This window comes from Molothrus aeneus, chromosome 4, assembly GCF_037042795.1.
Source record: "Molothrus aeneus isolate 106 chromosome 4, BPBGC_Maene_1.0, whole genome shotgun sequence".
NCBI classification, from domain to species: domain Eukaryota; kingdom Metazoa; phylum Chordata; class Aves; order Passeriformes; family Icteridae; genus Molothrus; species Molothrus aeneus.
Genome location: NC_089649.1, coordinates 19,427,633 through 19,452,074, shown reverse-complemented (window position 1 = coordinate 19,452,074; position 24,442 = coordinate 19,427,633). Strand labels below are relative to the sequence as shown.

At 43.6% G+C, this 24,442-nt stretch overlaps 3 protein-coding genes across 3 annotated transcripts; 2 read left to right on the top strand and 1 right to left on the bottom strand.

Moving 5' to 3' along the window:
• Window positions 1–1,329: 1,329 nt before the first annotated feature.
• On the bottom strand, window positions 1,330–23,453 carry LOC136556072 (probable E3 ubiquitin-protein ligase HERC4). The gene is made up of 23 exons (XM_066549126.1): window positions 22,958–23,453; window positions 21,315–21,447; window positions 20,566–20,642; window positions 19,804–20,025; window positions 18,968–19,059; window positions 18,217–18,347; window positions 17,245–17,393; window positions 16,852–16,931; window positions 16,451–16,539; window positions 15,338–15,397; window positions 14,689–14,791; window positions 14,347–14,533; window positions 13,849–14,030; window positions 12,639–12,734; window positions 11,368–11,469; window positions 11,159–11,278; window positions 7,111–7,251; window positions 6,845–7,017; window positions 5,729–5,783; window positions 4,794–4,873; window positions 3,617–3,800; window positions 3,158–3,257; window positions 1,330–2,527 (listed from the first exon to the last, which is right to left on the bottom strand). Exons 1-23 carry the CDS (start codon window positions 23,451–23,453, stop codon window positions 2,313–2,315), a joined length of 3,267 nt encoding a protein of 1,088 aa, XP_066405223.1. The 3' UTR covers window positions 1,330–2,312.
• On the top strand, window positions 8,567–9,074 carry PYURF (PIGY upstream open reading frame). The gene is made up of 2 exons (XM_066548047.1): window positions 8,567–8,820; window positions 8,933–9,074. The coding sequence occupies exons 1-2, from the start codon at window positions 8,573–8,575 to the stop codon at window positions 9,072–9,074; spliced, it is 390 nt and encodes a 129-aa protein (XP_066404144.1). The 5' UTR covers window positions 8,567–8,572.
• On the top strand, window positions 8,985–9,784 carry PIGY (phosphatidylinositol glycan anchor biosynthesis class Y). The gene has a single exon (XM_066548048.1). The coding sequence runs from the start codon at window positions 9,107–9,109 to the stop codon at window positions 9,335–9,337; it is 231 nt and encodes a 76-aa protein (XP_066404145.1). The 5' UTR covers window positions 8,985–9,106; the 3' UTR covers window positions 9,338–9,784.
• Window positions 23,454–24,442: the final 989 nt, after the last annotated feature.

Sequence of the window (24,442 nt, the reverse complement as noted above, 5' to 3'; positions counted from 1 at the left end):
CACACACAAACAAAAAAAAAAAAAAAAAAAGAAGAAAATGATGGAGCAAAGCCTGGAATTTGTATAAGGGAGCCAGGAGTCTCTTGTTGAAACCAATTTTTAACTGGTTACATTTCAGCTTCCTGGAGAACTTTCAAGGCTGTTCTTGCACTTGTCTACAGGTGATGCTCAGCTCAGATGAGTGGCCTAAAAAAATGCTGCTGCAGGTTCAATATACTTTTGCTGCCTGTGTGAAGCCTTTTGAACTCACAGCTGAATGTGATCCTCACTCATATTCTCCTGAGTATTTTATAACAGGCACTGCTTGAGAAAATGTAGACACAATCCAGCACAATCCAGTGTGCAAATTAATTTCAGAAAATCAGAGAGGAGTGCACTACTCTGAAAGTATTTATGCAATGTGTGTATATATATACACATATATATATAAAAGCAGAGATTATTTGAGGACAACTTAAAAATAGCCTTGAAAGTGACTCTGGGCTTTAATCTCCCATGTGATGTTGCATCATACATGATGAGAAGGAAATACCTCCAGGCTCTAAATAAACCTATTATCATTTAATCTCTAATGGGTTATTTTGAATTCTAAAGAGAATACATCTTTTGTACACTTGTACAGCACAGAAGATCACTCTGAAGCTTAGAAAACCATAAAAAGGAAAACAACAGCCAGGAGCCGGCTGATGAACAGCAGGCTAAGCTGCCAAAACAGCAATCTGTGGTGGTGTGGTAGCATCAGCTGGACGTGAGATGTGGGCAACACCTTGGGTTTCTGCCAGTTCCCTCTTTCCACAAAAATACACCAGAGTGCTGCCTTCCTCAGATGATGTAAGCATCCCTGGGATGTCCTGTTTGTTCCAGGGGAACGAGGGGGACAGGTGTTAGGTCTGAGCAGGCCATGTCCCCTCGCTCCCCTCTGCTGGGAGTTGCTATCCTCTGAAGTCCTATTTCCCCTCTTCCCATCAACACTCCCATGCCATCTGCTTTCCTGTACTGCCCTGGTGCTTGAGGTGAGTGCTTAATTGCTTAATTTTTTTTTCTTTCTTTTTTTTTTTTTTTACTGATTACTGTACTGTAACCTAAAAGGAAACTTGCTTCTTTTTTTTTTTTTTTAAGTAGGTAACAATGTCATTCTGCATCACACAGGAAAGACTGACTTGTTCAGCATATACAATGCATCTCTTTGAAACACGCTTACATCAGCCTTTGACTCCACTTGTGAAAGGCCCCCCCCATTCCAAGGAGGACAGAGAACACAGACACACTGCCTGCTGTGCTTATCCATGTAGGCAGATGCACAAGGAAGGAAGAACACAGCTACAAGGGTGAAAATTTAATCCATCATCATTTAATTTAAGACAGTGGAAGTCTTCTTTACATATGGATGTCCCCTGACACATTTAATGCACCAAAGGGAAGACTGCTGAAAAATAATGGCTGTTGTTTCTCTCCCTCTCTCCACATAGCAAAATACACAGTAAACACACATCCTGCCTGACATGGTTAATATCCTGCCAGTGCTCTGCACTGTTTTGACAATGAGATTCCTGAAGCCCTGCCAGCCTCATGTCCACAGGGCTCTGTAGGCAGTGCTGTTCTGCAAGCATAAGATTTTATGATTTAATTGTGAAACATCTCCTTAGAAGTTATAATGAAACATGACAAATATCACAATTATCACACTAAATAACAAAAAAATTGTATTATTATAATTCATTAATACAGCTTTTGAAAAAGTCTAGGAATGATCAAATCCTCCTATGAATTTGTCTCAGATAAATCATAGACCATATCCAGGTGAGCACAGACTGCTCCTTCAATTCACAATCTCATTAAATGTGTTAGTTGCTCCCATGAGAACCCTTAAGTAACAGAGATGAAAACCTTACCCCGGCTTTGCTCTGCAAGGGTGACTGCTTAGCACTTCCTGGTTGTGTGCATGCTAATGCATAAATGTACAAATCACAGAATCCCTGCTGCTGCTGGGAGCTCACTGTCCTAACACAACCAGAACAGTGCAGACCCTGCCTGCACATATATGTAAATATGCTTGGTTATCAGCTTGCTTCTCTGAAGTGTGCCAAACAGGATTATTCTTTCCTAACTTTACAATCTAACTATGAAATGTCTGGTCGAAGCTCAATTTTATAAGCAATGTAAAAGCTCAGCAAATACACTCAGGTATTTATAAAGTGCAGTAAAAATAAGGCAGGGTAAAAAACAGTAAATTTGAGTTATTAAGAGAAAATATGGCAAGTGAACAAAGACTCATTTTCTTATTTTTGCTTTTAAGTGCTTCTATCCCAGAGTTAGTTACGGCCAAAACCTTCATTATGCTCTATGGCATAAAGCAACTTCTTTTTGAGTATTTTTTTTCTGCTATATCTGGGGAGGAACAAAGTCAGGAGGCAAGTACTGGCATAGGGAGAGCTCTCGTCTGGATTTTCTATTTGAGGATCTGCAATGCAAAATCTAAAAGGTTCCAGTCCATAGCCAGAGATTCGATCAGATCCCGACAAAAAAACTGAAGGAATGAAAAAAAGAAAAACAAGAATAAGTTAGCAAATTGAAATAAAAAAAAGTTAGCTGAAAAACATTAAAATAATTAATGTTAATGAAAATCACGAAGGGAAATTAGTGTAAACGTACAGATATTTTCCTAAGCTAAGTATTATGCTTTGTTGAATTTGCACCTGAATACAGATTTAAGTCTCTTACTGATTCACAGTAGTTACAAGCTCTCTTCTACTTTCTATGTAGACTGTGTGGATGAGAAAGGCCAGGCTAGGTCTGACCTTCTACCTTTAAAAAGGATGACCTAGCTTCTGCAACCTTTGAAAAAACGTAAACTGCTTACATCAACACAGTGTACTCTCACAAACTGCAGCCTCTGACCAACAACACAACCACAAAAGTAAGGGATAAAGTAACTGCAAGCTTCAGGGTGCACTCAGGCAAACCTCAGGGGATGTGAGGAGGGTCAGATCTGTCCCTGTGCAACTCCTTGTGTTATTTATTTGTGGTTTTCCCTAGAAAATGTGGCAGCAGCAGGGGTGAACACGTTGAAAAGCTACAGTTTGGAACCATAGTACAGTATAGTATGTGTGTTGTGGAGGAAAGAAAAGGGCAAAGTTTTAAATGCCTGATATATTACCAAGAAACATTTTCTTTTTTTCTTCTGGTAGGTCATGAAACACAGTCCAAAAATTCCTGATAGTTTGATCTGACTTCGTATACTGTGCATATTTCACATTCTGTCAGAGAGACAAAAATAAAACAGGCCAGTTAATCCTCAATATTTCCATTTATATTTAAAGCAACATTTTATTTGATAAATTTTATAATCCTGTTCATAGATATTCAAATCCCCTTAACCTCTGGAATCTGCTTGTTCATTTGTTTTACAAGGATTCAAATGACAATCCCTGAGTTATGGCTTGATACCTATTCCCTTTTATTCTTGTGGCTGACGTAGATTAGAGACAGAACATCGACACAAATCAAAAAAGAGAAAGTTCTTGGAGCTTCTGTCCATCTGTCATGCACTCAGTGAAAGAACAGGTCAGAAACAGTTTAGCAGACAGAGCAGAAGGACACTGCTTGTATACAATACCTTTTCCAGCAGATGCCAGTCAAACGTTGGCTGTCCCTGGAGAAGAACCTGCAGCTCCTCAGGGGAAAACATCTTCCAACTTCTAGCTGGGCAGCCTCTTAAGAACCCTTGCATAAAGTCCTCAAATGGCTTCTGTACTGATTTATTGAACTTATAATTCACATACAAATCAAGATACTCTTTCCTGCAACAGATACCAAATGAGCATTGGTAGTGCTTTTCTAAAAGGAGAATTATAGAGAACTTTATTCCTTTATTCCATATGACCTGCTGTGGTGTACAGACTCACTGAGACCAGTGTCACTGGCAATTAATTATTCACTGAATAAGCTGGGAGCATCTTCACAAATAAAAGAGAATGCTGGTCAGAATGGATTCATTTTGGTAACGCTCCTTGTACTTCATGTGAATGCTCCAATGAAATCCTGTCAGACACCTGATTATTTTAAAAGATGGAACCTAGCAGACCTAACTCCCATTGAATGCCCAATAATTTTCCTGAAATCTAAATAAATATTTGCACAGTTTTAAGTTTCACTCTTCTCTGTACTTCAGATGGGGATTTGTGTCGTAACATTGTACTGTACAATCAACTCAATGTAAATGCTCTACTTCAAGCTTCTTAAACAGCCTTTTCATGGATCCCTATGGGTCCTCGGGTCATCTGCATAATTCAGGACACAAAATTTCTCTCTGTCCTCTGTGCAGAGATTAATATTGACACAAAGCCTTATTGATAGATTGCTCCTTCTCCTTTACAAGATACATTCCATATAGGTAACTAAGCAGGAAACATTTTGCTCTTAAAAAACTCCTTAAGAGGTGTACCTATAGCTGGATTTCACAGAAAAATCATCTGGTTTTGCCTGAAAATACTGTTCCAGGTTATTTTTTACATTTGTTAGGAATTTTCCTGTTAATTCCAGGTATCTGTATATGCAGGTACCAGGATATCCAAGGATCCCCATGTTATCCACTGCTTGCACAAACTGCTAGTGTTTAGCACGTGTGCAGCAAGCACAGCAGTAACTGAAGGTGTACAATCTATTGGACCAAGACCAATGGCACAATACAGAAGTCAATATTTTCTAATAGTATATGGGGATGGGTACAGGCATGTTACTTCATACATTTGTAGCAAGACACCAGGATTAAGAAATATAAAAATAAAACTGACCTGTTATCCTTAGTGACAGGAATGTTGGCACCATTTTCTTTAAGTTCAACAACATCTGTGGAATCTCCTCCTTCCATTATCTATGCAAATAAATTCAAACATTGGCTGCTATATCTATATGTGACAGGTATATATGTGCTACATCTCACATTCCTCCTGAAGGGCCTGACATAGCACTCTCACTAGTTTGAGTTTACAGACAAGTTGTGTCATTTGCACTGGGACAGCATCTTGCCCAAGTACCTGTTGCAGATTGCAAGGCAAGATGTATTCTATTACCATCTGTATGGCAGTTGTCTTCTGTCAAGTGGGCAGCTTTCCTTATCTCTTCCACAATCACTCCTCCCTTGGGAGAGGACATCTGCTGATAACAGGCTATTGAATGTCACTGCATGACTGATAAGAACTGTAGCCTCCCATTGTGAGATGCTCTGCCCAAAGGGAGGAGCCAAGCATTGCTACCCAGATATAATCTGGTGATTCTGGAACACCAGCCCAGCTTCTCCACTGGATTTCCAGAGGAACAGCAGCTGCCTCTTCTTCCACTGGATCTTCAGAGGAAGACTACACCCTTTTTTTACAGGATCCCTGCTCCAGCAGAACCACACCTGACACTCCAGGAGGACTGCAGCCACATTTCCAATTGGACTGCTGCCAACACCCTGACCGACAGGGTGTCAGGCTGGGTTCTGACTCTGTCAGTGTTGTTCTAGTGCATTGCATTGTTTATTTTATCCTTTTATTTTCTTCCCTATTAAAGAACTGTTATTTCCTGCTCCCATATTTTTTGCCTGAGAGCCCCTTAATTTAAAATTTATAGTAATTCAGAGGGGTGGGGAGGAATGTTCACATTCTCCATTTCAGGGAGTCTCCTGCCTTCCTTAGCAGACTCCTGTCTTTCCAAACCGAGACAGTACCTTTGTGGGATGTCTTACCGTGAAGTTCAAGTCCAAGCCATCACTTTCTTCATTCAAAATTCTCCGAAGATTGCTGTCCAAACACAAAAGGGATTAAAGAGAGAAGAAATGTGACCATTCAGTGCACTTGCAAATTCTGCTAAAAAACATCCTTTGACAAGCAGTATTTAAATGCATACATGTACACAACACCTACACTCACACAGAACCATGATATATATGGTGCTGAAATTTCATCTTGCTGCTGACATAAGCTGAGCACAAATGCCTCCAGTAAAAAAAGTTTCCAGGCAAGTCCATCCCCATGCCCTGTGTGGACAACTTTACACCAAGTTCAGTGACAACTGGGTTTGGGACCACAGTCTTGCTTCCTCTCTAGGCATTATCTAGTGAGGAATTAAGTGTGGAACAGAGGGATGGATGATCTGGGAGAATTATTTTGGGGTGCAGCACCTTTCCAATTATTGCAGGCAACCTTGTGTTCCAATTCACTGAGGAACCTCAGTGAATTTAGCACCTCAAGAATTTAGCACCTCAACACAGTCACTGGCTTATGGGATGGGATTCTCATCTTCTTGGTTGTTTATATCACTTGCCTGGAAGACTGGGATTCAGGGGCCTAGAAGCATTATGCTGGTGGCAGCAGCACCTTTCCCTCTTATGTCTGCCTGATATCTCCTCTCCCAGTGCATGGAAACTCTGCACAAGGGTTCTCAGAATTGGCAGCATTTTGTAATACTGTACTTGTGCAAGGCAATATTGTGGAAATTGATAATTAGTAAATCAGAAAAAAAACCCCAACATTAATAATTGAGTCATTAGTTCTTTCAAGTCCAAACTACAGCCCAAAGTGTTTTGAACACTTATATCTTCACAGTGTGGACTTCAGCTCTGGTGGGGCAGAGATCTGACACCCTCTAAATCATGAGGCCTGGCATTTTGTTTTGGCAATGCCAGCCTCTGACAGCAACATCCATGTCCTGGACAAGGACCTCTTGGAAATCTGTGGCTTCTAGCATCTTCACAAAGGCAAATGTAGATGCCATGGGTACCCCAAATTCAGGCTCTGGGATCTCCCAGTGCACGATCAAGGCAAGGGACCCAGCCAAAGCTTGGGCCATGCCTGGCTCATACCGGCCCACAGTTGGCAGCAGTTCCTCAAGGTCCTCTAGGGTGGGGGCCAGGCCCAGTAGCTTTTTGTAGAGAGCCCTGGGGAAGGGGAAGGGCACCGTGCACTGGTTAAACAGGGCCATTCCACACAGTGTCCCGATCAAGAGGAAGATGTCCTCATCCTCACAGCTCGGGGCCTGGTTAGGAACAAGCACACCTGGTTAGGAACAAGCCATGACTGCCTTTTCCCATGGGTGGGGCCCCCATCCACCCCCACAGGGCTGCCTTGCCTGTCTGGGGAACCACACGAGGCCAGAGGTGAAGTGGCAGAAGGTGATGGTGCTGGGCTGGCAGAGGGTCCTGGCTGCAACACTGAAGAGCTCCTGGGACACTGCACCTTCATCCACCCCCGCCTCACCCTCAAAGGACACCTGCAAGGGTAGAGACAGCCATAAATAGAGACACTCATGTTGCTCACAAAATCAGATTCCTTACCTGGTGTGCAACAAGCCAATAATTACACACCTGAGAGAGAGACACTGATTTTTTATCTCACGGTTGTGCCAACCTGGGTACTCGGTGGTAATCCACAAAGCAAGCACCCCCCACCAGACTTTTTGAGCCATTATTTGTACACAGAAATTCAGAGTAAGTAACTGTCCAAGTCTGTTATGCTTGGTTAGTAATTTCCAAACAAGTTACATAACCCCAGCTGACTTCCACACACCCTCAGAGGAAGGGTCTTCACCTGGGCAGGGGTCTCTTTGCCCTGTGGGCATGATTTTAACTATTATAATGAACACAGTTCAGCTACAGGCTATGTGGACCTTGAGTGTGAAAAATGCATGTATTTTATGATCGGCTTTTCACAAATATTAAAATGAATATTATATGTGTTGTGTTAGAAAGTAATGCTGTATTAATTCTCTTAAGTAGTGTGTTAAATATAGTTTTAGGTTATAAAAAATGTTAAAATAGAAACTATGCTATGTAGGATACTTCTTTTAAAGAAAGGACTTGCAGCGAGATAGCAGCCACAGGATACCTAAATCTTTCAGAGAAAAAGAATTTATTGCCCTCTTATCAGAAGAAACAAACTTCTTCCCTCCTTCAAGGCACCGTTAGGATTCAGAGGAAGAAGTTGACGATGACCAGACAGAATCCTGTGTTTGAATGGAATTTATGCATCATGTATGAAGTGTATGAATATGCAACAGGCTGTTGCTTTTAAGGGTTAATCCTTTGTTAACGGGTATCCTTTTTCGGGCTCGTCCTGCCCAGAAAAAGGTACCCGGACGTCTGTAACTCTTTGTCTCTATTGTCTCATATTGTCCTAATTCAATTTGTCCAAATTATTATTACTCTAATTATATGACTATTTTTATAACCATTTTATTACTATTAAACTTTTAAAATTTTCAAAACAAGTGATTGGCCTTCTTCACATTGAGTATTTTACCAAGTTAGCAATGTATGTATAGACATACATCAACATCTTGATTTACTGCATCCTTATGGCTTTTCATTCCCGGATGTCCTTGGCTAGGAAATGCTGGCTGCTGCCTGTTCCACTGACTAGTTCTCCTTCCTTCCTGATTAAGCTCGAAAGTGTACAAAGATCTTACACCGAAAACCATCCCGACTTACCCTGGATCTATTCTACATTCCGAAACACGCACGGAGCCCGGCTGAGGGGGGCGGGCAGCGGGGCGGGCGCCGCTCGGGGCGGGCCGTGGCGGCGGAAGCGCGGCCATGCTGCGCGGCCTGGCTCGGCTGCTGCCGCTGCGGCTGCGGCGGGCGGCCCCGGCCGACCCCGGGCACCGCCGGCACTGCCACGGGCAGCAGGAGCAGGAACAAAGCTCGGGCTCGGGCTCGGGCTCCAGCTCCGGTTCAGACTCGGGCTTCGGTTCAGACTCGGGCTCCGGCTCAGCGCGGCCGCAGCCCCTGGAGCCATCATTGCTGCGCTTCCTGGTGTGCCCGCTCTCCAAGCGGCCGCTGAGGTGAGGATGGGCCGGGGGAGCTGCGCCCGAGCCCTGGGCAAAGCCAGGTTAGTCCCTGCTCCTCATGTTTTCGCTTGGATGTTTCTCCCCACTCCCCGACTTGGCTGAGCAGGTACGAAGAATCTACGAACGAGCTCATTAACGAGGAGCTGGGCATCGCGTACCCCATCATCGACGGCATCCCGAACATGGTTCCGGAGGCTGCCAGGAGGACGCACACGAAGGCGCCGGCCGAGGGCTCGGAGCGGCCGTGAGGAGCCGCCGGGCCCGGCGGTACCGGGGCCTGATGGCCGGAGCTGGGCTGCTGCCCTCGCTGCCCACGCTGACTGTGCTCGTTCCCCTGCTGTCCCTGGCAGGCCTGTTCTACTCGGCCAGCGTGGACGAAAACTTCCCCCAGGGCTGCACCAGCACAACCAGCCTGTGTTTCTACAGCCTCCTCCTTCCCGTTACAGTACCGGTTTATGTGTTCTTTCACCTGTGGACCTGGATGGGGATTAAGCTTTTTAGGCACAACTAGTGCGGTGCCTTTGCTAACCCCTGGGCTTCTCTAAATCAACCTAATTTTGTTTAATCTCATCGAGTATTGCAGTTCATTTGAGAGTTTCCTTCTGGCACTAGTGACTGGCATCATTTTCCTGGTAGGATCTGGAAATGTATGAAGCAGTAGCCCATTGTTAACTACTGCTGATGCAGATGAAGAGTAGAAGTAATAAGAAGCACTAGTTTCCTCTGTTTTATCCTTTCAAGAGTGCTGTGCATTTGTAGTGGCACTAATTAGATCCTTAGTTTTCAGGAGGAAGTACCCTGACTGAATAAACTAAATTAAAATTAAAACATGGAATGATATGAATGTCTCTTTGAGAGCTTTGGGGATTTTTAACCAGATGTGTGTACTGAAATATGTTTGTCTCACTGTCAGAAGAACAAAAATTAAAATAAATCAGGCTGGTGTTTAATAACAAAACTTGAGTCAAATTAATGATATCCATGTCTGTATGTGCAGCACCTGCAGGTATTTTCTTTGTAGGGCTACTATGAGAGTACCACAGGCCAAATTCTCAGTATTGTCTCAAAAACTTTCTAACAGGACACAGCTATGAAGGGAGCAGGTCAATGCTACACTGAATATGTTTTGCTTTTGGGTAGTTTGTATCTCCAACACAAAGCACCTTCATGTCCTTTACCTGCTGAAAAATGCAGAAATGAAGCACCAAGTTGTAAATGCTTCACCAGGCTGTAAGTGCTATGGGATAGTAACAGTGCAGTTATATTTTTCAGGCTGCTGCTGGGTAAACAATATTGTGATGCACAGCATGAAAGGCAATGATCATGAGGTGTGCCCAAAGGCTGACTTCAGCTAAGGGCAGCTGGTTTGTCAGAGCTTGTACAATAGGTGGAGACTTGAAATCCAGAGGACAATTCTGAGTGCACCCTCCCTGCCTCTGTAAATAAACGCCTCTCAGCTGGTGTAGTGAGGAACCAGGAAGGAAAGGTAGCTCTGGGAGCCATTGTGAATTTCTCTTAAGTTAGTGGGAAAGAAAAGCTTTGACAGCTCTGGCTGGCAAGAGAGCTCACTTGGAAAGCACCAGGGCACCAAGGTCCGTGGTTCCTGTGGCACAGGCGTGGTGCCAGAGTCTGTGTTAGTGACAGGCAGGGCACGTGGTCCCTGAGCTGAGCTCTGCTCTGGGCAGTGTCCTGTTCCCAGTCAGGTGTCCCTGTCCCAGCTAGTGGCTTCTGCAGGGCAGGGCCAGCATCGCCATTCCTGCGGGAAACGCAGCTACCACAACCTTCGCATCTGTGTGGAAGCCACACATTACAGGCACGTGGAGAGAGCAGCACTGTAATCACGCTCATCTCTCTGGCCAGCACTGTCCTTCCTTTCCCTTCAGACAGCATCTCCATGAGAGAAATGTAATTGTGTGGCTGTATTGCTTGCTGACCCCTCAGGCTGGTTCCCCAGACGCTGGGGTTTTAATGTACTAGGAGAAAGTCTCAAAAGTCAGTCTAGCAGCAGCAGTACTGGACTTTGACAACTGAGCAATTCTATTCCATTACCCCAAAGCAACCTCACAGTTGCTTTGGGGTAATAAAAATAGCACTGCCACTTGCATTTAACTTATGCCAACAAAGCTGCCTGGAATAAGGATGTAAAATACTGCCCCCAGATTTACTCCACACCATCCATGGAACATGTTTTATAATAACTTGGGGAGCGGTTCTTTCGCTCTATGCTCAGAAGATACTGAAATTCTTGTACCAATATACAGTAACACTGAAAATCAACGAACACTGCAGTGAGACACTTAGAGCTAACAAGTAATACAGTTTAGTATCTTACCTTTAGCATCTTCCTGAAATCTTGGTTTGAGGCGGACTTTAAATTTTCCCATATGTCTTGGAGAAGGCGTTGTCTTCTGATGCAAAAATTCCATGGCTCAGGGATCCTTATAAAGGGTGTCTGGATAAGGGGTATCCAAGGATTGAAGTAATAGTCTGTTAGCAGTGTGTTTATCTCTTCTGATAGGTAACAAAATTGGTTTCACTTACAGTAAAGACTATGGTCATAGCCCTGCATTCTGTAATATGAAGGCGTATCTTGTTTTCCCTGTCAAAGATGCACGGGTACTTGCTCAGCATCTCTAGGACTATCTGAAAGGACAAGGAAGAAAGGAAAAGACATGCTGATTTTCCCTTGTGAAACCAGAGTTCAGGGACATGTCTGCAGGCTGAACTGCCAGTCTGTAACCTGGCAAACTTCCATGTCTCTGAAATGAGCCCTTGTGTGCATGAGCACTGCACTAACAGAGATTCACATCTTAAAAACAGCTCCTACACACTCCTGTGAGTGAGAAGTAGAGAGAGGCATCTAACCTCTCTGTACAGACAAGACACTTGTCTCTAATAGTGCCTCAAGAATAAAACAGAGAGAGTGATTTTAACAGCATCTTCCATAATTCAGCTAAACCAAAATGTCCTGGATACTCAGGTTATGATATATTGTTTTTAAAAACTGCTGGGTTTATTATATGTAATACCAAAAACAGATACTGGTCTAAAAATAATCTAATTTAAAGTGTTACACCTCCAGTGTGATAAGGCACCAACTTCAGGTAACGTCCTAATTGGCTTTTGATTCTACGCTCAAACCTCCTCCTCCACTCTGGTTAATTGGTACAAAATTGGTACATTAGCAAACAAAAGCTTATGAAGGAATTAGGCAGTTGCCCTACAAATTCCAGCCAAGTTGCATGAAAGCTTACTTTTTTTTTTGCCAGAGGAAACCCCTAGTATGCACATTTCCATTTCATACTGCTTCCTCTGACACTGCATTTGGTAGCTAATTTTCACTCTGTGTCAAGAAATGCCACAGATTATTTTTTTATTATCACGGCTTTGTTTTAAGATGTAAGTACATTGAAATGCTCAATAGGATTTCTAAATAAAAGTTTAAAGACACCTCAAAATATTTCTCTTAATTAAACATAATAAAACCCAGAGTAACACAAAGTATAGCAACCATCCCTCGTGCTTCTATTTCACAATCATTACTAGTTCAAAGCAAACAGAGCTGCTTAAGATGCTGGAGGGTAGCTCCCACTCTCAGAACCAGGGGTCATCTCAAGAAAAGCTCTATTGTAGTGGCTGGAACACTGGGATGGGCTTGCATATGGAGGACTAGGGAAAATGAAATGCCTTTGAGATGTGCTGGGTTAGTCTCTAAGAGTTGACTTCCATATATATATACATATATATATATATATATAAACTATTTAAAAGGCAAAAGAGTGTTTTGCACTGCTGGTAAGATTTATACTTACTATTATATTGAAGAATGAACATATGCCGATAATCTCTCTCACTTCATGTACTTGGAAGATGCTTTCATGTACTCCAAAACCAGTTCTAGAGTTCACCTGCATTGAAACACACAATCTATCAGCAGCAGAACTAGTGAGCTATGTCTGTCTGGCAGAACAGGACTGCCAGGGATTTTTTCAGAAAGGGTTCTGAGACCCGGCACAGAAGTTATGGGATAAAAGTGCTCAAGAAGCACAGTGCTCCACAGTGAGAAGTCTTAGAAAGCTGTGTATAAACTAGCAGGAAAGCAATTTTCATCTACTATCAAGATCCCTTAACAGGACTCCATCAGAAAAAGTGTATTTCCCTTGGAGTGTCTTTCATGTTTCTGCAGTTCCCTATTAATGTTCCTGCTTGTTGCCTGGAAAAGATGCTTGCAGGGGGACAGTGAACATTTAAAGCTCCAAATCATGTAATCACTTACAGAGGAGTGAGCCTCTGCATTTTTTAGTTTATTTATCTGCATAAATACAAAGTTGAGAGTCTAAACTTTGAGGCCAAATTCTACATTCTCAGCCAAAAGGATATTCAAGTCTGAAAAAAATTTAACAAGTCTCTCTGGTTTATTCTGTCTGCTTGAGCTCTTAACTTTCATAAACTTTGAACACCTCCACAGGAATGTGGAGAGAAAGTATGGTTTCCAGAAGAACAGTTATTGTTTCCTTTGTTTCCCTTGTTCATGTACAGCTAAAGGTGTTCTAATGCTGTTGTCCCAGAGAATTTGTCAGGTTAACGGGCTCTTAAAGCATCACATAAAGCATCACAGAGCATTTCTGTGGCAGCTGCAATGTGCCAAGCAGATAGGTTGTCTTTTAAATGCTCTGAGCAGTTAGTGGGGCGAGGGATCTCACCAGCAGAAAGGGGAATGGGCATGTTACATAAAGGACACCACATCCATAGCTGTGTAGGCATCAATGGATGCACTCCTGACACCACTGAAAGCATTCTTCCCCCTGCCAGGGCTATAACATGCTTTAGCTCTTCATTTCTACAGAGGGTCAGTTTGGCACAGCTCGAGTAGGACTTCTTCAAAACTGTGCTGGTGTAGAGCCAAGGAGATTCCTGAAGCAGTGTCAAACCCAGAGAATTCAACAAGTGAGAAGTATTAAAATACTCTAGGCTACATTGAGACACCCTGTCTAATTGGGATCCAAGCAAGCACCTTCTCACCTGGTAAAGCATCTGCAGTATTTGCAGAGGCCCAGTTTCAACTGGGTCTAGGTTGTACAGGCGGCTTGGCCCTATGGCCTTGAACTCCTGGACAAATGAGAACAGAATTTCCTGGGAAGCCCTCTGATACAGAATGACCAGCTCCTTGAAAAAGGAGGTTTCTAGATTTGACCATAGGCATTCTGTAAAGAAAACAGCTAGTGAGATCACAGGTAACATACAGATCACTGCAATTTATGGATGAAGCTGCTTTTTCTCTTTTTATCAAATGAATTGAACAAAAAAAAAAGCTTAAGCTTGCACTACAAAAACTATTAAACCTCAGACAGAATTTTTAAAATTCTTGTGCCTTGCTGCATAGTTCCCATGTTTCTATGTCTATCAAAAGCAATTATTTCAAGCTCTGGAACACATTACATCAGTGATAATAACACATGTTCTGCAGCAGAAAATGACCAAGCATTTAAATCATTCAGTTCTACCATTATAAAACCCTACCAAGAGTTTGCAGGTCCTCTGGCTGGAGCTTCATGATGGCTTCAGCCAGAACAATCAGAGAAAGGACAGAGCCTTCATCCTTCCCCCTCAGAAGAAAAGGCAAGATCAAGTAGACTCTGAAATTTTCAGGTGAGATGGGAGAGGAAGACAACGAGGAAGACAGTAATTTCCTAATCTCCATTTGCACCTTCAGAGGGGAAAAAAAATTAAAAAGAGACAAAAGTTAAAATGCAATTGTGTTTTGCCAAAGTAATTAGGTTGGCATGAAATTCTTAAGTTTCATGCACAAATCCAAGTCTCCTCAGTACCTGTGTAGTGAGCATCCTTATATCAAATCCTTACCTCCTGGTAGACTCTTTGGTTTTTACTGATCTTCTCATAAAAACGTTTCACTTCTGATAGGTCTACGCCTGAGACTTCTTTGGAAGTTTTAAAATGTTTGTCCCTATCACAACATTAAAAAAAGAACACTAAATAATTTTTCTACTGAATAATGAAGCTTTGTAATATCAGAAAATACTTGGAAAGTTCAGCCCCAGCTCCCGTGGGTATGATTTCATGTGTTCTAAGAAGATAGACAACACAAACCACTGTTTTGTGACTTGATTAACATCCTGTCTTTTCTGTCTTGTGTGACTGTGAACTATTAATGGTATACTCCCTGTATTTCACCCTAAAATGACTTCCATTTCAGTGTCAGAAGGAGCTATTAAGGATCCTTCAAGAGCTGTAATATTGCCTGGGGGGATTATCATCATTTGCCAAATATCACTAATGGATAATCTTCTAAAATGTGAGTTTCTCTAGCACATTTCAGTAGGACCAGGGCTATAAAAATCTTAATGTTAGCTTGAGCTTTGAAAAATAAAAACTTGCTTCTTGCAAATTCAGATAAAACAAATATTTTCTACATACGTGACCTAAACCAACACTTTCTAGTCAGTTTACAAGCAGCCAATATATTCTTTATGTCTAAGTCAATGCGTGCTACCTTTTGTCCAGGAAGCTTCCATTGATGCAAGCCTCAGATGAAAAGATCAGTCTGATATTCCTGATAGTAAAAAAACCAAAAAGTCAGTCCTTTCAACTTCGGGTTTTTAACTCTGAAAGAACAAAAAATGTGCACAGGGGTGTCTGCACCTGACCACGCAAAACTTTTCTTAGCACCATTTCCCTGTCAGTGTTGCAGAAGATGTTGTACTCAAGGAGTTACTGATCTTTGCAAGCCACCTCTGCTCTCCTGGGCCTTGTAAGGGAACCCCGCTTAAGGTTCTGCCCCAGTGCTCCATTCTGGTGAGTGTTATCATGGGGATTCTTCTCACAGGTCAGAACATTAGCTGCTTTTGTCTGTTATGCAAAATAAAAGGCACTGCAACATGGGAGGGAGGAGAATCCCCTCCATGGACAGGATCTTTATAGCACGTGGAGGGAAAATCCATCAGGCTATCAATTTACTGCTGCACAACAGCTGGGTTCCCAGAACCTGAAGGGACACCAGACTTACTAATTCCCAGTATTCCTGGTTCTGTTCTTATTGAAGCAGCTATTTTATCAAGCAATTTGCTGTCAGGCCCTTCCTACTGAGATCTGGAAAGAACCCTCTCTTTCACCCTCTCAGCCACCACTTTTCACATGATCCAAACTGTTCCAAACGTGGTCAGGGAAAATTTAGTTCCAAGTTAGGCAAGCTTTTGAAATGCTCAAAATCAGCAGCTGGAGCCAGACTTTCCCAAAGAAAATAACCTCCCATATAAAACCTGCAAAAGACTGTAAGTGTAAGGCATACCACAGTGGTATGTACATATTGCTTTTGAAAATGGATAATTAAAGAAGTGACCACTAGTTTTTAAATGCTGGAGCAACATTCCAGTTTGGGTACTCAGATTAGGCTTTTTGCACAAGGCCTTGGTCTGCAGGCAGAGTCTTTCACTGATTTAACTTGTCAGCTCCTCATGAACTTTGTGCCAGGGTACAAGACTGTGCCTTTGCTAAATTCCTGAACAACAGTTCCTACAATAGCCTCCAAAGAATAATAATTTTTAGAGAAAATCATGCAACAGGGTAAAAACCACAAACAAACCCAAACAGCAAGTTTCTGATTTACCTTTTTATCCTCTCACAACATTTAGAATTAGAAATCCATGCATCCACTTCTTTATCCTCCAGAGTGGCAATTCCATTCAAATACGAATTCTGTGTGAAATACATGAAAACATTGACAAAATTTAAATTGTAGCAGATGGGATTCTTTTTTTTCCAATCCAATCATAACAAGATTTCAGCCTAAGTATGAACAAATTAATGGTCATCCAGCATGATCAATATATATTTGCATATATAACATATATAATTGCAATACAAATTAATCTGTAGGTAAAGCACAGAAAAATCTGCAATAGACATATATAAAATTGAAGTGCTATAAGCACGTTGGAAAATCCAAATGTTTCCAGCCGTAACGTGGACAGTGGTAAAATCAGAAGCTATGATCAAATGTGCACATACCTTGTTCCCCTCCTTGCAACGGGCAAAACTTTTGTGTACGCCTGCAGTAATTTTAATCCCCTTTTTTGATGCACCCTTTTCTGTGAAAGGAGAAAAAGATTGTTGTAGGAATATTTGAAGAGACAGTCACTGTCTTCACAGAGTTAAGTGCACAAAAGTGGAACAATAAAAAACCCCTTCAGATAGTAGTTATTTGTTGAAAGTTTGATTCTTTGAGGCCATTACCCATAATAATCAAGCAGCAAATGGAATAACTCCTGGTAGAATTTGTTGGGATGGCCAAGCAAGGATGAGACATAATGTTTGCCTTTCAGTGTAAATATGAAATCAAGAAAGCAAACATCTCCATGGAAGAAACAAATACAGATTGTATACATATGCAGTGGTCATTACTCTGGCAGGATTTTCCAATATCCACTGGTGAATTGATGGGAAGTGGTATCAACTGATTTGGCTTCCTCTCATCTTCTAGTTGTCCTTCATCATCAGAACCAAAGAAATAGAATTTGTCCAAGGAACGGACGTAGACCAGGGTGTATTGTCTATTCAGGGAAAAAAAAAAGCCATAGTAAGTGAAAACCACAGGGCAAAGCAGAATAAAATTTATAAATACATTTTCAGAGTGTACACCTGAAGCTTGTCTTCAAAAGTCCTGACAGTCCAGATAAAGAATCCCTTTAGCCACAGTGTTACAACTCTTCATTGCATAAACATGCAGCAATAAAGACATACATACATGGACTCAGATTTCCTATACTACCCTCTAATGTTTGTGATTTACCTCGGTTCCACATACAAAAATAGTTACACCAGGCTTGCTTCACACCCTTCTGTTTCCAAACGTGCAGTTTCTGTGCCGCTGAGCCTTATACCAAGCCCAGGTGAGTTGTCAGGAGACTTTTTCTGGCCCAGTTCCAGAAGGGCAAAGTGAAACTGAGTAATTATCACTGGTCTTCAATTCTTATTAAGAACCAACCAGTTTATCAGCCCGGTTGGGAATCCAGTGACTCTCCTGAAGCAAGCTTTTGACGGTCCTTTGCCCTTTGGAACCCAGTACAAACCCAGTACACACCCAGATCATACTGCAGTATGATCTGCAGTATATTGTTAAAAGAGAAAAAGACCAAGGGCTTCTCTGGTGGTTTTTGCAGCTCTCTCCCACTGCTCACCAGGGACTGAGGGTGCTGCTCTCACTGGGGCTCTGGCAGGAGGGTGGTTTATACTTGGACAGTGGATGGATACCCTGACAGTGCTGACCTACTGTGATACCGGGATTTGAACATCTTGGTGACCCCCTTCCCTACTATTCTTCAGTGATTCCCCAAAGGCATTGACCTTAGAAGACAAGTCACTGGCACATCCCACCTGCCACAGTCAATGCGTGAAACCCTGGCTCCCCACAGCTCAGCCACCACACGAGGCAGGAGTTCATTCTGGGTGGAGTTGTGACCCAGCTGGCCACACCCTCCTGCTCCAAAGGTGCACACCAGCCCCTCCTTGAAACAAAGAAACAAACAGGATCACTGCATTATTAACAGCAATCAAATGCTCACAACCAAGAATGAGGGCCAGCAAAACACATCATCTTATGTGGAACTTGATTCAAAACATGCCTGATTCAAAACATGCCTGATTCAAACATGAGGAGGGTTCACTTAGCATCAAGTCAGATCACACACTGTAAAATCCAAATCATTTACCTCATGAGAAAAGCAATTTAACTTTTGAGAATAACTCCCTGTTGCTTAAGAATTTACTTGTATGAGTAAACCCAAGTGAATTAGATGTCATTCACATCTTCTGAAGTCCCCAATGTACTATAAAAAAATAATTTCACGAAGAACTGGGAATTGAACTGCACCTCTTTGCCTCAGGATTCCCATTCACCATATCCCTGCCAAAGGTTGCATGCAAGTGACAGGAAAATGAGAAAAGACCAGTTTTCCCAATAGCTTAGATAACATCCCTTGGGGATCAGCTTCAGGCTTAGGTGGAAGCAGGCATTACCATCCCAATTTCTCCATGCTTTCTCTTTCCTTCATCTCTCTCTCTTTTAGCAGTGTATCTTTTCTCACAAGGTGAGGTCTCAGATGCTGACTTTCCATTTCAGACTCACCTTGGAGAGAACTGCAGTATGATCTGCCCCACATGAGATAAACACAGTCTTCCAGTGCTCTAAAGCTCCAACACATGTTGGGCAGTCCCTGTCTGGAAAAAAGATAATACTGCTAAATTCAAAGAGTACCAGAGGGTCTCATATACAGAGAAAATTAGAAGACAGGAGGATTAAGTGGTTTTCAGCTCTCTCTTACAGCAATTAATGTAATTACAGCTTGGGTTTGGATCGTTTTCCCTCCAGCATAACATATTCTTTCTCATAATATTCTGTGTTTTTCATATTACTTTATTTTCATTTACTTTAGTCTGAAACAAAATGCAGTACTTCCGTATCTGCTTGCCAAATGGTACTTGGCTTCAAAGTATCTGATTCTCAAGGGTGTGGACACATTCAGATTAGATGTTCTGTCTGTCTGTCAACTCTTCTCTAGCATTCTAAGTTTGAAGACAAGAGGTGATTTAAATTCTTCTCTCACTTTGTGTTTACAGGGAATTAAAGAGGATTAAAAAATATAAAATTAATTTCTTTCATCCAAGACTTCCTGGAGAGGAGACAGGAGTGGAAATAGATATGTAAGACCTCAGAGGTTTTAAGAGCCCACACTATTCAATTAGCCACATAAAATGATTGCAAGTTCTCTATTGAAAAACAACCACTAAATACATCATTCCTGCATGCCTTTCCTGGTCAGAAAACAAAGAACATCTCCAGATATACTTTCTTCAAAGGACTTTACTGCCCACTGCTCCTCCACAGGAGCTTGACAATAGTCAGGAGCAAATTGGTGAGCTCACTGATGAGGAAAACACCCTCCTGGTGCTCTCCTTCCTTACCTTTCGTGTCTCCGAGTCCCAGCTGTCCAAAACTGTTCTTTCCCCAGGAGAACACAGCTCCAGAGAGTGACACACATGTGCTGTGAGCTCCTCCAGCAGCAATTTGAGCAAGTGGGACGCCCTTTAGTCTTTCCACCAGCTGTGGTTTGGAAGTAAGTGTGGTTTGGCTCCCCACTCCAAGCTGTCCGTGGGTGTTCTGGCCCCAGGTGAAGAGCTCACCCCCTTCACACACAGAACAAAAGAAAACAGCTCAGCCTCACTGCTTCCCTTGAGTATTTGCATTTTGGGAGTAGGAGCAAAATTCAGTGTTCTTTTCAGGGACCTAGCTCCAAGGCAAGAACATCATGTGTAGCCAAATTTGTTTTCTTCTGATCTCTTTGGGACAGTCCCATGTTGCCATGTGACTCAGCACAGCAAGAATAAAGGCCCCTAAAGTCATACCTGCTTGAAGCTCCCTACCAGAAAGGTGTTGCAACTTAAGAATGAGCAGGTCTGGTGACTGCAGAGTGGGGCAGCCACATCTGCTCTCCACAACACACCTTTGTGGAGGGGCAGTGCTCAGGAACCGGAGAGAGACAGAGAGAGATGCAGGTCCCTGGGCGCTGGGAGGAAGGAGCAGCACTGACAGCCAGTGCACTTTGTGTCCCCAACTGCTCATTACTCTACAGTGGTGTCACCAACTACTGCAAGTGGCACAATGACTGCCTTCTCAGAGCAAGCATGACTCCTGTTTGGAGGAAAAGTGTTCTTGAAAGAGGCTACCTCTGGATAATGCCATGGCGTGCTGGTCCCCACATGCTATTTGAACAATAATTCGGTTTCCCAGGTCTTTCACCAGCCTGCAAAAATAAGGAAACAAAAATCAAAATAGATAGATGCTGTGCTGTGAGACAAAGTAAAGGACAAAGATCGTCTGCTCACCAAGCCCTAGTAGAAAATATTTCCTTAGCAGGAAATATGTGGAAAAAAAATACAGGTCACCTGCAAGCTGATTCACCCTTCTCTTATGCTGACCTGATGTAGCTGGGCTACCTGACTTCACTGCGGTTTGCTCTACAAGAAGCTGGAAAAGAACCATGCTCAGCCTGATTCTGTTATCTTGCCCTGGGCAAGAAATATCACACAGCAAACTGCTGGGCCATTTGTAGATGATGGTTACCCTGACAGCTTCATCAGAATGTGGTAAGGTTCAGACATGCTTGTGTCTTTCACCTGCAGTTTTGCCAAGCCATGGGTGATTTGCAAGGCATCTGCATTGCTCTGGTATGTTCTACTGACCCTTACTAAGTTCGAGAGAAACCTGTCTCATGTGCATCCCAAGCAGCTCAGATCTTCGTATTATCCTCAAAATCTGTGCACTTCTGGCTGGGTTAAAAAGGAGATAATACTAGGAAGGTATGTGTTCCAGTTCTCTCTCTCCATCAGGAAGTCAAACTCTTGGATATTACCGTGGGGAAAAGCAGGCTGCATTTTTTGCCCATCCATACCTCCACCCTGTGAAAGCTTCTTACCTTGTATTAGGGCAGTTTCCTGAAGCCTTAGCCCAGTGTTCAGAAAGCTTCCCATTGGGGGAGAGAATGAGCTTGTGTGTTGCATCATGGTTTGAGCAGCGCACCTCCTCATTCCTCTGCGACTGTGCGCTCTCTGCAGGACACAGACAGACAGACGGTCATGCTATGGCAGCAGGCACCTTAACCACCTCGGCCCCCTTCCCAAGATCTCAGTGTGCTACTGCTTTCAGCAAGAGCTTCTGCTTCTCAGGAGGAAGTGAGACAAGTGTGTGTCTTATTTTCTCAGGCCCCTTAGGGTTTCAGTGTCCTGCCTACCCTCTGGCTTGTTTCATGCTGGATGGCTCCTCACTAAAGGACCTTTCTCCATCTCTTAGGCTGCTGTGCCACCAGCTCCCAACACAACCAGTGAAACATCAGCAGAAGCACAGTCTGTTGCTCTTGTACACCTGTGGAGAGTGTCTGACGGAGACAAAGCACTTCCTGAGGCACCTGGCCACCCCAGACTTGTCACAGCCTTGGGGACTGGATGTCTTCAAGTCAAGCACTTTACAAGGTGCTGGAGAAGCAGTGATAGAAAATTCACTCATTGCCTCTTTACAGCAGAAGTATGAAAAATGCATGTATTTTATGATCGGCTTTTCACAAATATTAAAATGAATATTATATGTGTTGTGTTAGAAAGTAATGGTGTATTAATTCTCTTAAGTAGTGTGTTAAATATAGTTTTAGGTTATAAAAATGTTAAAATAGAAACTATGCTATGTAGGATACTTTTTTAAAAGAAAGGACTCGCAGCGAGATAGCAGCCACAGGATACCTAAATCTTTCAGAGAAAAAGAATTTATTGCCCTCTTATCAGAAGAAACAAACTTCTTCCCTCCTTCAAGGCACCGTTAGGATTCAGAGGAAGAAGTTGACGATGACCAGACAGAATCCTGTGTTTGAATGGAATTTATGCATCATGTATGAAGTGTATGAATATGCAACAGGCTGTTGTTTTTAAGGGTTAATCCTCTGTTAACGTGGGTCCTTTTTCGGGCTCGTCCTGCCCAGAAAAAGGTACCTGGCCGTCCGTAGCTCTTTGTCTCTATTGTCTCATATTGTCCTAATTCAATTTGTCCAAATTATTATTACTCTAATTGTATCACTATTTTTATAACTATTTCATTACTATTAAACTTTTAAAATGTTCAAAACAAGTGATTGGCGTTTTTCACAAGAAGGAAGTACTCCTTATCTACAGCTGAGGGGCTGCAGATGCTCTCCCGACCTAGAGGCACCAGGCGCTCAGTTACTCGCATGTAGCTCTGCTCCAGCACAAGTGTCTGAGACCCAGGATGTCCAAGAGTGAGAGGCGGTCATCAGCAAAGCCTGCCCTAATTTACCTAACACCTCTGGAGACTCGCTGCCCACCCTTCTCACACATCAGACATGGAACTAGAGAGGGAAACCCCTCTCAATTCCCCGGCACGCTCTCCCTCCTTCCAGTCCCTCGCACTGGGAGACGCCTTTTAGCCCCTCACGCCCGACCCCCGAGGGGCTGCCCTGCAGATTGTTGCACTTCCAGCGCTTCCACCTGCACGGACCCATTGCCGGGGGTCTCCCAGCGCCCTCCCCGCCGCGCCGCTCCCGCCGGTCCGTACCTCCCGTGCCGCGCCCCCGGCCCCGCTGCCGCCGCCGCCTCCCTGCCATCCCTCGGCCGCCGACAGCTCGGGAGTGCCCGGGCAGCGCCGGGAGCGCCGAGCCGGGGAAATGGAAACCGAAACTCAGCAGGGGCTGCGGCAGCGGGAGGAGCGGCGGGAGGGATTCCCGATACCTGGGAGCCCGGAGCTGGGAAACTCCGACTCCTGCGCTGAAAAGGCGTGGGCTACTGGGATCCGGTGGGTTCCCGGCTCTCCTCAGCCTGCTGCTGCTGCCCGGGCGGGAGGAGAGGATGCCGGGGTCTTCCATGTGCAGAATGCGCTTTTTGACTTTATTATTCACTTCGGAGAGTGACCCGCCCGTGTCCGTGCTGCGGAGAGCCGAGAGACCTACTGTGCTGCTCAGCTGTATCCCAGCTAAGAGCCCACGCAAACCCAGAGGGGCTGCTTGGCTGGAGGAAGTCAAACCGCAAGTGAAACGCTCGGTTTGGAAATACATCAACATCTAAAAGCCATCTGCTTCCATTCTCACAGAGTCTCTGCTGAATCTCCCCCGCCTTCAAAGACCCTGTGAGCTTCCTCCGTCCCGAAAAGACCACCCTGCCTGCCTCACCTCCCACACTGTCTCACTGGAGTGATGCATGCAGGACAATATTGGTGATGAAATAAGGGATACCCGTGTCAATGATGAAACAGATCAAAACACATTAAGATCACTTTTGTTGTATTCGTAATAGCTGCCACTGATGAATTAAATTCAATTGCAGAATTGAATTGTTTATGAGAATTTTATGCTGCTGAATACTAAGAAGAGATTTTGGTAGGGCACTCTACAAAAGTCCCAAGAAAGACAACATGAATCTACAGATTTATTCTGGTGTTCACTGAAATTCAGTGGAAAATTCATTTCTGAGACAGCAGGAGCATCTAATGTAATGTATTTAAATGGAGCAGCCTGTGGTGCACAAAGAGCACCTGGAAGTCCCTGAGGTGAAGAGAAAAGGATGTGGAGGAGCTGAGGTGAAGAGTCCCTGAGGTGAAGAGAAAAGGATGGAAGGTGAGGCTGGGGCATACAGTAAGTCACTTCTGCCCGGGGAGGAGCAACCCAGCCTTATCTCTCCCAGCCACTTCCCTGCACGCACTTTGAGGATCATATCTCCTTCCACAGTATGCAAGAAAGTCTGGAGATCAAGAAATACCGAGCTAGAGCAGTAATGCCAAATCATCAGCTGGGAAGGGACACTAGAGGTCCTTCTGCACCAAAGCATGAACTAAGGACTCCTCCCTGTGAGGAAAAACTGCTCCAAGCACTGCCTCCCGCCTGGCATGGAAAGAAACAGATTCGAGGGGAAGAAAGGAAAGGAAATGTATTGATGTCATCCTTTCAGAGCTGCATTCTTCCTCCCTCCACGTGGGCTGCTGAGAGTGATTTCATGTCCGAAAGGCTCGCTCTGGTAGGCAGGTTCATTAAACTCCCTGTGGTTCTCC